Here is a 14,528-nt window from a genome sequence, read left to right as displayed (position 1 = left end):
AATAAGCTTAAATTACAGATAAAGTGAACAATTTTTTTTTCGAAGAAGTAAAGTTAAAACTTTATAGTTTATTCAATGTTAAAAATCGAATATGATAATAAAAAGTAACAAAATTTTAGTTATATTACTTAAGTAAATCGATCTCGTAAATCTAAAAGACCTTTTTGTGACATGTAATGCGACATTTTTAGTTAAATAAACTTTTAAAAAGAACCATTAGCCTTCTCAGTCTAAAAACAATTTAGCCAGACTAGAGTCTATCATAGACTAGGCAGTAGAGCCCTATCAATTACACCCTCCGGTCACAAATATAAACAAAAATTTATTTTTAGGTTCATTCAATAAATGATGTATGTGGTCTATTTAATAGTCCACATACATCATTTATTGAATGAACCTAAAAAATGAATTTTTTCTTATATTTGTGATCGGAGGGTGTATCATGTAATGTCCTATTCTCATCCTTATATGTATGATGATATGTTGAACTTTCTCTTTGATGCTTGTGAAACTTAATACTCGCTCTAGTCTCAATTATAAGCAAAAATTAGTCAAATTTTTTTATGTATTTGATTCAAATTTATTTTAGGTTAAATATGTTAACTTTTATTCAAACCATTTTTGCTTATGTTCGAGACTGAAGTAGTATGAAAATTGTGTACCATTATCCTTACAAGCATTAGCATCATAAGCAAGTGCAACTATATATACTAGCATTTTTTTAAAGGATATCTTTATCTTTATATAATACAAAAGCATACATCTATAAGCAATATTACACGTGGCGTCTTCATATTCTCTATCTCATTTAATGTTTTTTCATCAACCAATCAAAATAGATTTTTACTCATTCATTTTCTATTAGCCAATTAAAATAAATCATATGACTCATTTATTTTTCATCAACCAATCACATGACATATTCTTTCCTATATATAGACAATTTGATTTTCATTATTTTCATCTACCTCTTTCTTCCATAACAAAAATCGTTGCTTTCAACCTCATTCTCTTTTATTTTATTTATTTATTTCTTATTTTTTATTGTTTAATTTATTTCAAGAATCTTTCTATTAACAAAAGTCTTTCCATATTTCAAGAGTACACATGTCATCTTAAATTTCTAAAGAGTATTAATTATTTCTTCGTGTCATAAAAAACGTATAGCTAAAAAAAACGTATGTTTTAAAATAGAGATTACGAGTATTTAAAAAAAACGTATAGCTAATATTTGAGTCTGATATTGAGAGGAAAACAATATCACGTGGTTGATTTCAAATCATGTAGCTAAAAAGAAATGTGAGTAAAATCATTTTAACTATTGTTTTAATTTACGGAAAAAAATCATACATAATTATTTATTTTTTATAAGCAAAGAGGTAGGGAGGACATGAAGATGAATCCACAACATCCCAACTAGATTGACACCCTGCACAAACATCCATCGTCAGCCGCCTTAATTGGTTGGCTGTAAGAATGACGTGTTAGGTGAAAGTTCACGTAAGAATTTATCTACATACATATTAGGTTAACCAATCAAATTTTAATAAATCATCACCTTTTATTATTTAAACTAATTCCAATGTAAGATGTGTCATTTTTATATAATAAGTCAATCAAATGGCATGATTTTGTATATTTGCATCATATTCTAAGTTATTACAAACATCATCACATAATTTCCTATTTTGTACATTATTGAACACGTAATTTTTTTTTTCCATGAATGAACACGTAAATTATTTTTCTTTACTCTTTATATAATAAACATTTTTCTTACTTCACATGCATATTTCTTCCAAAGAATGTTGTCAAACTCCAAAAAAATGTCATTACACCAAGATCCGATAACTTCTCTGAGATCGATTCGGTCATAGAATCATGAAGCAAAGTTGTTCGAATCATTCATGCTTGGTTCGTTCATGATGTCATCTGTGACACACATCCGTTCTATCTAGATATGGTTCTCATGGATGCATCAATATGTATATTATGAATGTAATTTTATTTTCACTTTTTAAATTATTCTAATTTTTGATTTTTGATTTGAAATAATTTTTATATTTATTAAAAAAAAAATTAAGCAAATGGAATCAAAAAACTAACAAACCAGTTCATCATAAAGTTCAGAGTTATAAGGGAGTCTGCAATGGGTTGGATCATTATATTTGGTTAAAAGAAACCCTAAAAAATGATATTGACAACACATCTTCATCAAAAAACTTAAGATATTAGGTATATTGGTCATCTTACTTACATGTTTCTCAATATCTAGTCTTGCATCTAATATAAAAGTTTAACTCACACATGAAAAATTAATATCTCTCCCTTAAATGTGAGACTCTTTGTGTCTATGATATGGTGAAATAGCTGAATAAGGTGTCAGTACAACATTGTAAAAAAGTAAGAAGACGAAAGAAATGATGAGGGAATATAGTAAGTTACAAAGGATGTTTTGCTCTTTTCTTTCATGAGGGAAATAAATGACGAGGGAAGAGAAAGTAAATTACAAAAAAGAAAGAAGACGAAAGAAACGATGAGTGAAGATAGTAAGTTACCGGTAATTTTATGAGTTTGTTGAAGGAGTTAAAGATTATTGAATAATTATGCTTGAGTTATATTGATCATATCATTCATACATTTCTGAACATCTACTATTACATCCAAATTAAGTCAAACCGAGGCACAACTTGGTAAAAAAAGGTGAGTTGGTAGCGGTTTCATAGAGAAATGTTTTTGTTAATTTTTTTTATTGAGGGATTGTTCATTTATTTCATGAAAAGATAGTAAGTAAATTAAAAAAAAAAAAAAAAAAGAAAGAACAATAAAAAGAAATTAGAACATGAAAGAGAAATGATAAGGAAAAAAAATTAAGGAACGTTAGTTTCATTCGCGAGAGTATAGGAAATAGTGAGTTGTTGGTAATTTTACAGATTTGTTGAAGGAGTTGAAGATTATTGGTATTTATGCTACCAAAATAGTATACTTATTAAAGAAAAAACGCAACATAAAGGCTTAATAACAGTTTTAACCCACTAACTTTTCCAAAGTTGTGATTTTGGCCCCCTAAGAAAAAAAACTACAAAACCGCCCCCTAAGTTTTGCACTTGTACCGGTTTTGGCCCCCAATGCCAATTTTGACTCGGTCTACGCTGACGTGCCACCCTAAGTGATGTGCCACGTGTTATTATTTTTTATTTTTTTTGGCCTTGGGTGGCCAAAACTGCTACAGTTGCAAAACTTAGGGGGCAATTTTGTAGTTTTTTTTCTTAGAGGGCCAAAATCGCAACTTCGTGAAAGTTAGGGGGCGAAAACTGCTATTAAGCCTAAAATAAACATGTATTTTGTCAACTCAGTAGAACACATTTACATTTTCCCATCGTCAGATCCTCCCAAAGAACAAAAGTGAAGCAATTTGAAATAACATAAATTAATAATATTTTTTTGCATGAAAGCGAATGACATCCAAAAACTAACAAAATAATTTATCATAATGTTGAGAGTTCTGTTAGAGACTATTGGGTTGCATAATCATATTAGGCTAATATCAACTACACAATTGAATCATATTAGGCTAAAAACAACTACACAATTGAGATTGACATCACATCTTCACCCAAAATTTTAAGACATTAGGTGGTGTATGGGTCATATCATTTATATGTAGTTCAACATCCACTCCTACATACAATGGAATTTTAACTCACTTATTACATTCACATCTCTTTGTTAAATGTCACACTATATGTGTTCGTGATCCACCACAAAGAACCACACATGTGCACTCTCTCACAATGTTAAATTGAGATATCATACAACTGTTAGGCCTTCTGAAGGACCAACCACTGGTGTGAATCGACACATTTGAGAAAGTTCAACCACACATGTGAGAATGATACCACATTTTCATCCAAAATATTAAAACTTAAGTATGAGTTTTTTCATTTATTTGTTGTATATATTGAGCTTGAACTGCATTTGATATATCACAATATCCTCTCTCTTAAGTATGACGAAATTCTAGCCCGTGCTTGCCACGGGTTTCCATACTAGTATACTAGCATTTAGACAGTAACATAACCGTCTTTTCGCCTTTTATTGATAAAAATATTAAAAATGTAAAATTTTATCCAATTTTTTTTTAAAAAATTGAAGTTATTTAATTGGTAAAGAAGGATGAAATGAAGGAAAAAAAACAATTTAATAGACGGGTAAAATCGAAAAGAAAAATATCACGCAAAATATTAGTATTTTTTTATATAAAAGTATAGATAAATGAAAATTTTGTATACTTTTTCTAGCTATGTATAGTTTGACTCGTTTGGTTCATAAACCAATTCGATATATATAATCACAAATGGTGGAGCTGAAGTTTGAACTCAGTCACTGCGTCCGATATGACGGGCAATGAATCGAACCAACTCGAAAATAGTTCGAGTAATTAATTCATTGAACTTGGTTTATGAACTAAATGAGTCGAAATTGAGTTGAAAATTAAACTCGTCAAATAAATAAGTTGAACTTGAGTTATGTATAGTTCGACTCGTTTGGTCCACGAACCAATTCAATATTTATAATCACAAAAACTCCCACTTTGAATAAAAAATGGTAAATTATTAAATTGCAACAAATTAGCCCTTTAAGTTTTTATTGTTTTACTTAGATCCTTAAAGTTATTTAACTGTAACAATTTGAGGGATTTCAAATGTTAGAAATGTAAGTTATTTGGCATTTAAAGCCTAAATAACTAGTAACAATTTGAGGGATTTCAAATGTTACAATTAAATAACCTAAATGACCTTAGTGAAAAACTTAAAAGATCAATCTAATACAATTAAATAACTTAAAAGACCCCTAATCTAATTTAGTCTAATACCCACAGTGATAACGTTGACAACAAGCAGACTATAGCATAAACAGTAAACACAGACCCATACATTCAACAGACTCTTACTTCTATTCAGCAACTGGTAGGTTTTAAGCTTGCAATTTCACAAGTGCTACATCGGTTGTTTTGTTAAGGATACGGAGAAAGCTATCTATAAAGAGCTGCGTGCAATCTTCTACATTGGAAATGAAATTAGTATAGTGTTATTAATCAAACTAATGCGGTTTGAGTTGGAACGGTTGGTGCGGTTTTTTCTGAGACAATAATTTTTTTGTTTCCAACATTAAAATCAATTTAAAAAGCTAAAACCCAAGATAACTCCAACAATGTTTTAAATTTCATTCAACATTATAATTTTAATTTTATCCAACGATGTTCCCAACTACATATACCAAATTAAAAATACGGACAAAAGGTAATCTTTATTTTGTAAGAAATGCAAAAGACAATATTTTATCATATTCTCTAAAAATTCAAGTAGCACATAAGTATATTTTTGAAAATTTTGAAATAAAAGAGAAAGAAGAAACTTAACAAGAAAAAAAAATGTCAGTTTGTAAAAGTTTTCATTGAGTTTTTATGATTATTGGTCTAGGTGATATATGTTTGATTAATGTTTTTCTTAGTCGCGGTTTGGTTTGGTTGGTAAAATAAAAACCGCAAACCAAAACATACCATGCGGTTGAGTAAAAAATGATCCAAATGCATTCAAATCAAATGTAGTTTTTTGCAGTTTGGGTTAATTTGATTTGAGGTTTTTCTATTGGATTGGTCATGTTTTGAGCCGATTTATTTTTTTAAAAAGAGAGCCAATTTAATTTTCATAGGGTCGAGCTGAGCTTCAACTCAGCTCGACTCGTTTTCAGCCTTGATATTCATCATGGGTAAGTAATCTTTGGTATATACTCCCTCCGTTCCTTTTTAATTGTCACATTTTGACTTTTTACACAAACCAATACACTAAATGTATTTCACTACTTTTGATACAATAACTTACTGTATGTTTTGCCTATAATATCCTTAATTATTTAATATCATATTTCATATATATTTCCCTCTCTGCAATAAATTACTAAGGGCATTATAGGAAAAACAAAATTTAATGTTACATTGAACTTTGAAAGTGACAGTTAATTAGAAACAAAAAATGAGAAATGCTAGCAACACTCTTTTTTGAACACCCTCTCTAGCACTCACTCTTTTATTGGGTGAAATCAATGTGGGACCTACACTTTGGAAATGGAACCCACATAAAGTGGTGGGTCATACATTGATTTCACCCAATAAAAGAGTGAGTGCTAGAGAGAGTGCTCAAAAGAGAGTGTTGTTAGCATTCCTCACAAAAAATTTCTGTAAAATTGACGGTTATAAATGAACGGAGGGAGTATAAAAAACAAAACGTATTGGCACATCAAAAATTTATTACATTTAGTATATGACACGCAAAATAAGAGATATTTGATGCTAAGAGTCATAAATGGTTGAAATATTAAATACAACTTCGCAAAAAGACAAAATTACGCATAGGAGCGCTGCTATGCAGCACGAGAGAAATAACACACGAAATCACACGACAAGTTCAACAACATGCAATTTATTTTTGTAATGGACTTTTTGCTCGTTTATTGATGCTTTTGGATATATATATATATATATTAAAAAACCATGTTACCAAAGAAAGAGCATGCATGATCCACCGTTTTACATGACATTGGTGAGGCAAGAGACTGACAACAGTAAACTTTGGAGAAGCACCACCAATCAGGTATTTTTGTGATTTCTCATAAGATATATCTAGGAGAGGCAAAGTTTGTCACTTTGTCTCAAATTAAAATTAAGATAAAGAAGTAAATAACAAGTATACACTTGTTCGTGCAAAAATGACGACAAATAATGTCGTGCATTTCAGCATTTCTGTTATTCATTAGGGTATATGTCCATTGACCATTGTTGCAAGAATAGGACCCCTTTAATGTTCTGCAATTTTTTGAAGTTTTGTCTACAACTAGTAAGGCACACGTACGCCTAGCTTCAAAACATTGTAATAAAGGCCTAGAAACCGATTTGCAGCCATGGCAGAGAAGGTTACATTACCTACTTTTAATTATTTTAGGCCATTAACATTGATTATCGAATCAAACTAATTTGTGATTGTTTATATATATTTGCTAAATAGGGAAAAAAACTACATTTTAAAAACTGTTTTCCATTTCAATACTAGTTTGAGCTGAAAATAGAAAGGGAATGAAACTGTGGTATTACAGTTTAAACTTCTATAGTTTCAATACTTTCCCATTTACTTGCTTCCTTTGACAAACATTTTAAAATGCAAATTACAAAGAAGAAGAAGAAGAAGAAGAAGGAAGTATCAGATGGACATGAATAACATCGCGTATAGAGGTCTCTTAAGGTGTAGTCCAATGGTATGGATTGATTTGTTGAAGGCGTACTCGGAAAGAGGTTCAGAGTTCGATCCCTGCACCTAAAATTTTTTTAAAAAAAACATAGCATACAGAAGATGAATACATATTAAGCCAAAGCAGCAACAAGGCAACTCTCCTTTGGCAAGACACATGATGGAATGGTCATGATAATTTCCTGCCAAGAAAGAGAAGCCCTATAGCTGATTTGCTTACTCTTCACCACATCTTCTTTTGGGAACTCTTGCTGTTGCACAACACATTCTATGATCATCATCATTTATAACAACTTCACCTTAAGCACATGACATGGAATAAACCAATAACCAAAAGGATATGCTTTGAGGGTTATGCTATGAATATTCTTCACCAAGGGTTTTGAAGGTCATTCTATGAATAGATAATTTATAATTATACCTTATCTGTACCTTAGTCTAGAAAATGCTCTTTCAAACCAATAAATTCTCTCTTTCTCAATCTTCATATGCTTTAGTGAAAAATGGGGACAAGTTTGCAAAAGTTAGATGCTTATTCCATTTTATGAATGTGCAGAGCATATCCTTAAGTCCTATTCTGTTTCTTTAAAAATGTTTTAATCTGTTGGAAATTACAGAATCATCATAGTTCATACAAATGAAAATAGTGCAGTTTATTACATTATTAATCAGACAGAATAGTAAAAAAAAAAAAAAAAATAGACATTACTATATAGCAGAAATAACAAATAAGGAGCTATGGAAAATATGCCCTGAAATTGACCACTTCAGTTCCTCTATTGAGAGAATCTTTTACTTATAATCTGTTGTCCCATATACCTGCATCAAATTAATAAAAGACTAATAAGACAAGATATGTGTATGATATCCCAAACTATAGTTATTAGACTTAATTGCAGTTTTGGTGGTGCCCATATCTTTTACTTGTTCACGGAATTAATCTTCCTTTTTAAAATCTAGTTTTTTGGTTCATCACTCAAGTTTACCTGAGTAAGTAAAATTAGGGGACCAAAACTTTATATATATATCGATATATGTCAATGGTACCTTCCAATCATCATCATCGTGGCTTGAGGGTTAGTACCCGGCGTGCGATTAAAAGCGGACCCATCAATAACTCTAAGAGCTTCCACACCAATGACCTTATAATCATGATCAACAACTTTACCATATTGGCAACCTCCATGATAATGCCAAATTGTTGTGACAGTATCAATGCAAAATTGTTCTAAAGAAAATGCAGCATTAAGATGTTTTGGTCTCAAATTCAATGGTAAAAGCAACATCAAGTCTATTAGAGCTTCAACAGGCATGTTGTGATAGCGAAATCTTGAGAATGCATTTGAGTTTAACACATTTATGATTGTTTTCATGCCTTCCACACACATTCTCAAGTCTTCTGGATCCTTGAAATAGTTGAAGGTAACTGATGGATTATCATTGGGATTAGTTGTTACAAGTTCCAGGTGACCTGTGGATCTTGGTCCAATTACCTTTTCAGCTATGAGTCCTCCATTGAATTTGAATTTGAAAATTGGATTGGCTAATGATCTAATTATGTCTGCAAAACTTTCCATAGTTTCTGGTGTAAACTTGGAGGATAGACCACTCTTAAAACAAAAAGAAAATAAAATTCAAGATTAAGTTTCATGTCATGATATAAAAGTAAGATTCTAACTTCATGATATTAAGAGTAGGGGTATGGTGTGCTGCATGGTAGAGCGACATATAGAATAGTTAAATTTAGAGAGAAAGGAAATCTTCTCTATAAATTAAATGACTCGACAACCCCCTAGACCATACAACGGCCGTAAAAAAATATATTTATGGATATGAAACTAGACACCTTTTGTATGACCTGCTTTGACATGATTTGCAATGTGTTATGTGCCTCATCATTACCTTAGCGACATGTTTGACTCAAAAAAGACACATTGTGTATTGGTTAATATTTTAGATTATAGTATTTAATTTTAATACAACACTTAGCCAAATTTATAAAAGCATAATGCAGATAGTTAAAAATGAGCATAAGCGATGCTAACCTGGTTTGATAACAATTCAAAAATTCCTCTAAGCTTGTCAGACAAAGAATGACCAAAGCTCAATCCACTGAGTGCTTCAATGAAGCTACCAAACTTAGTGATTCCCACAGTTCCAGTCATAGAAAGTTCTACTGGTAAAGGAGAAGGAACAACAAGCATTGTTTTTGGATTATCTGCCATCCGTTGACCAACAAAAGGCTGATCCATAACCACCTCGATTCCAAGCGCCTTAAGATGGTTAGCAGGACCAATGCCACTCAGCATCAGTAAATGTGGACTTCCAATTGCACCAGCTGATACTATTATTTCGTTATCCACTTTGGAGCTTATGTATGCTCTATGTTTGATTCCTAATGTATCTTTGAAAATCACTCCATAAGCTTGTGGCCTCCCTTTTTCTGTGCAAAATAAAAAGTTCAAAAACATCAATACCTCCATTTCGTCTTTTTTTTTTTTTTTTTTTTGTTGCAAACATTCGTTCCTTTTTAACTGTTAGTTTAAGGTTGTGTAAAGAAACCAATAAAACTATTAAATTTTGCTACTTGTCATAATCAATTTCATCTATTTCCTATATGGTATCGGAGTCTATTCATTGAGTTACACACCAAGACCAATAGGCAATAGTGTTGGATCCGACGTAAAAAGCTAACAATGAGGTATATGTATTCTTAGATACATACCTGCATTCCACTTGAATAGTATCTTTTGAACTGTGGCATGCAAATAAACAGAAATTCTCTTTGGATCAGCATACTCTAACAAATCAGCTGCAGTGTGTTTATGACCTTCCTTATCAAAAATTGTCCCTCCAACCTTAGTCCCATATACATGATCAAATGTAAAACCGTTGTAAGGCAAAATCCCTGCTTCAAGTAAACCGTCCCTAAATGCTGATTGCCATTGAAGCATTGAAGGCTCATAAACAATCTTCTTTTCAACCCACTCATATGAACTCCTGGCCAAAGTTTCATTCCAACCAAATTCTCTTATGTACTTATAACTAGCCCTTGAGTAGAATCCAGCACCCAAGACAGAACCGCCACCTAAGACACGTGCACGCATATTGTATACACCATCGGTTGATATGAATAATTGTGAAAATGATGAAGGACTTATATTAAAAAGGGTATTAACAAAGTTATGTATGTTGATCTGTTCTGGATTTGTATATGGTGAACCTCCTCTTTCAAGGACTAAAACTTTTCCACCTTGGGAAAGTGTTGCTGCTAGTGGACAACCACATGTTCCTCCACCAATTACTATATAATCATATGTTAAGATTGGAGGAGCAAATGTGGCTTCTTTGATAAATGTGTACATTGGTGCTGCATTGACACAGAAGAAAAAAAAATAAAGATCACATAAAATGACTCATAACATCAAAAGAGATTCAAAGAGACGCTACATAACTACCTAGTAACCACCAAAAAAAGAAAAAACAAATTTGTTCCTCTCATTTTCTATTCTCAAATTCTTTGATTAAAAGGGTTGAAGAAATCAACTTCTATACTGATAAAAATCAATTTGATGATGATAAAGTGACTCTAATTTTTTAAAACATTTAAAAAAAAAACTACTTCAAATTCAACAAACTACAAAGCATTATACCTTTATAAGAATAAGATAAGGCATTAAATAACAAGCTTCCAGCAAGAATTACCCATATAAATTGGGCCAAGGACCAACCCATTGGCACCTATCTTCACTTGTTAGAAGCTAGAACAATTTGATTTGATTTGATAAATGTTCTCACGTAATTGAAACTACTCTATTTATAATAATATATAATACACAAAAATTAAAGACACTTTTGCACATAAAATTATTTTGTTCAGGGACATCAAAGTTGCATCCAACAATATGCCAAGATTCAATAAAGACTCTTAAATTCCATTGGGAATCTATTCTTCAAAAAATAACACGTGTTTAGGACGGATGGCACATATTGTTCTTAATCTATTACATGCATAATAAATTGGTTGCTTTAACCTCTCAATATTGGAAAGATACAACTAAGAAGTTCAGTTATTTGTTATTACTTGAGGCATAGTCTAAGGTTTTGTTTGTGAGTTTGGAGAAGAAGAGATGTGAGGGTTTGGGAGAAAAAAATGAGAAAGGAATAAATTAGTTTGAAAGGGGAAAATTTTGAGGAGTTCATTTATCTTCATAATACAAAACCCTTTTAATTTGGTGGGATTCAAGAATTAAATCGGATGAGGGTTTTAGATGGTTTATATGAATTCATCATATTCAACCTATGTTGTTATAATAATATTCTTACAATTAAAAATAAAATAATTATACACATTATTTATCATTATCTAAAAAAAATCACTCTTTCAAAAAAGGTGAAAGTTTTTCAATTTTTTCTTATATTTTTCACTCCTCGAAGTCCTCCCCTCTAAACTTCCAAACAAATAGTTTGATAGCTTGAACACATTTCAACAATCAAATACTATATCATAGTTATATTATATATATTAACTTCAAAAAAATTGCTCATTTATCTCAATGTAAAATTATATTGTCAGATAAATTAAGTGTAGGTTTTCTTTTCCTTCGACTGGGTAATCATCCTCTTGCCATAAATTTATTTTATAAAAAAATAAATTAGGTATACAAAAATAGCTTCAACTTTAATATTTTTTTTATTTGTACAAACTTTAAATAAAAATATTAAATTCAACTTCTTTAGTCTATTCTTTTTTTCTTGGGAAATTCAATTTTTCATTAATCTCTCTTCATTTACTTTTACATGCATACCGAGACAATTCATTATTCTATCAATTTTTTTTATATATTCTTACTTTTTTTTGCATATTATTATATAAATTTATTACTCTGTATTTTTTTTGTCAAGTAGCCTAGTAGCTTAGGCTCACGCATTTTAAATATTAAGAAGTAGAGAGTCTAAAGTTCAAATCTCGACCTCTGCATAAAATCGTCTTTGCGGCTAAGTAGTGCTTACATAACTATTAATCTCTCTTTTAATTAATTAAAATCAAAATATGTATTTTCATTAATACTATGTTATGGAATATCTTTTAAAAATTTAAACAAAATTATCTTGCACTAATTATAATTTATTGTTTAATTCATACACGCGACAAAAAAAATTCTATTACAAAGAGGGCCGAAGCCCAGCACACTAGACAAATTCTATCTACTAATCAATTAATTAAAATGAATTTAATTAGATTTTTTTTAAGTCTAGAAATTTTTGCTAATATGACTCGATTTTCAAGTTCAAAGTTGTCATTTTTAAGTTAAATTATTATGCTATTCATTTTTAAGTTCAAATTTTGAGTGTGAATAAAGAATCTCCCTTGAGAGTTTTATTAATTATACAAAAATAGCTTCAATTTTAATATTTTTTTATTTGTACAAACTTTAAATAAAAATATTAAATTCAACTTCTTTAGTCTCTTCTTTTTTTCTTGGGAAATTCAATTTTTCATTAATCTCTCTTCATTTACTTTTACAGGCACACCGAGACAATTCATTATTCAATCAGTGTATTGAGGTACAGTTAGTCGGGCACAAACCCAAATAAAAATATTTGGACACATACACAAAAGCAAGAAAAACTTAAGGAAAATAAAATTATTATAATATGTCAATTGATGTGACTAAATACTTTTTATTTTTCCTTAAAAAAATACTTTTTATTTAATTTTGTTAGTTTTATGTGAGTATGTGCCCAAAATTGAGGTGTTGAGTATGTACCCAACCAAGACTTTATCCGGTTTATTATATATTCTTATTATCTTATTTTGCATATTATTATATAGATTTATTACTCTATACACCCCCGGTCACTAATATAAGCAAAAATCCACTTTTTAGATACATTCAATTAATGATGTATGTGGTCTTTATTATATGTCACATACATCATTAATTGAATGTATCTAAAAAGTGAATTTTTGCTTATATTAGTGACTGGAGGGTGTATTTTTTTTTTCAAGTAGCCTAGTGGCTTAGGCTCACGCATTTTAAATATTGAGAAATAGAGAGCCTGAAGTTCGAATCTCGACCTCTACATAAAATCGTCTTTGCGGCTACTAACTAAGTTGTGTTTACATTATTATTAATCTCTATTCTAATTATTAATTAAAATCAAAATATGTATTTTCATTAATTCTGTGTTTTGGAATATCTTTTAAAAATTTAAACATAATTATCATGCACTAATTATAATTTATTGTTTAAATCCTACACGAGAGACAAAAAAAATTATTACAAAGAGGGCCGAAGCCCAACCCACGAGATAAATTATACCTACTAATCAATTAATTAAAGTGAATTTAATTAGATTTTTTTATGTCTAGAAATTTTTGCTATTATGTCTCGATTTTTCAAGTGTAACCGTCAAATGTTGTCATTTTTAAGTTAAAATATTATGTTATTCATTTTTAAGTTCAAATTTTGAGTGTAAATAAAGAATCTCTCTTGAGAGTCTTATTATATAAAATTGCAACAATATTGTGGAAATTACCAAATTATAATACAAATGCAAACAATGCGATTTATTACTATAATAACCAGACAAAATTATGCAAAAATTGTCTGGCAATTAATAAACTATTACACATAACAAATATGAAACTACGAAACCAAGTTGCTTGGGCTCCAGTGGCAAGGAGCTCCTTCCAAGGATGTACCCGGGGAATACCGGGTTCGATTCCTAGGGGGAACAACGCTTGGCTAGTGCACATGCCTCTACGCACGAGCTGGATTAGTCGTCCACCGTTGGTAAAGCAAATATATATATATATATATATATATATATATATATATATATATATATATATATGGGTTATGTTACAAGACACCTTCATAAAAAGTAGTGTGGTGTCTTTTATCAAGTCACACCTCAAGGTGTGATTTTCACTTTTTTAGTTATAACTTTGATAAAAGACACCTTCATAAAAAGTAGTTGGTGTCTTTTAACAAATGCTCATAGAGTAACTTGATAAAAGACACCTTCACAAAAGGTGTCTTCTATCATAACCCTATATATATATATATGGGATAAGATCAAATGACACCAAGGTGTCAAATTAAATTTGACACCAAATCCTAACCATTAATTCAACATTGATCCAATGTCTCTCATCAATTCATTAAATGTTCATATACTTGATCAAATGATGCAAATTTTAATTTTAGAAATAAA

At 30.3% G+C, this 14,528-nt stretch overlaps 1 protein-coding gene across 1 annotated transcript; it reads right to left on the bottom strand.

Moving 5' to 3' along the window:
• Positions 1–7,074: 7,074 nt before the first annotated feature.
• Positions 7,075–11,210, bottom strand: LOC146958496 (protein HOTHEAD-like). The gene is made up of 5 exons (XM_085740001.1): positions 10,958–11,210; positions 10,030–10,674; positions 9,350–9,747; positions 8,352–8,914; positions 7,075–8,123 (listed from the first exon to the last, which is right to left on the bottom strand). Exons 1-5 carry the CDS (start codon positions 11,037–11,039, stop codon positions 8,081–8,083), a joined length of 1,731 nt encoding a protein of 576 aa, XP_085596127.1. The 5' UTR covers positions 11,040–11,210; the 3' UTR covers positions 7,075–8,080.
• Positions 11,211–14,528: the final 3,318 nt, after the last annotated feature.

This window comes from Medicago sativa, chromosome 1 (assembly GCF_051527215.1).
Source record: "Medicago sativa cultivar Bolivia chromosome 1, Bolivia_mono, whole genome shotgun sequence".
Lineage (NCBI taxonomy): Eukaryota > Viridiplantae > Streptophyta > Magnoliopsida > Fabales > Fabaceae > Medicago > Medicago sativa.
This window is presented reverse-complemented; position numbering and strand designations above follow the sequence as displayed.

Coding starts and splice junctions, on each gene's coding strand:
- LOC146958496 (XM_085740001.1), bottom strand. CDS start 11,039: ATGGGTTGGTCCTTGGCCCAATTTATATGGGTAATTCTTGCTGGAAGC. Junction 8,915..9,349: donor TTGAATTGTTATCAAACCAG/GTTAGCATCGCT, acceptor TTTTGTTTTAAG/AGTGGTCTATCCTCCAAGTT. Junction 8,124..8,351: donor ACGATGATGATGATTGGAAG/GTACCATTGACA, acceptor AATTTGATGCAG/GTATATGGGACAACAGATTA.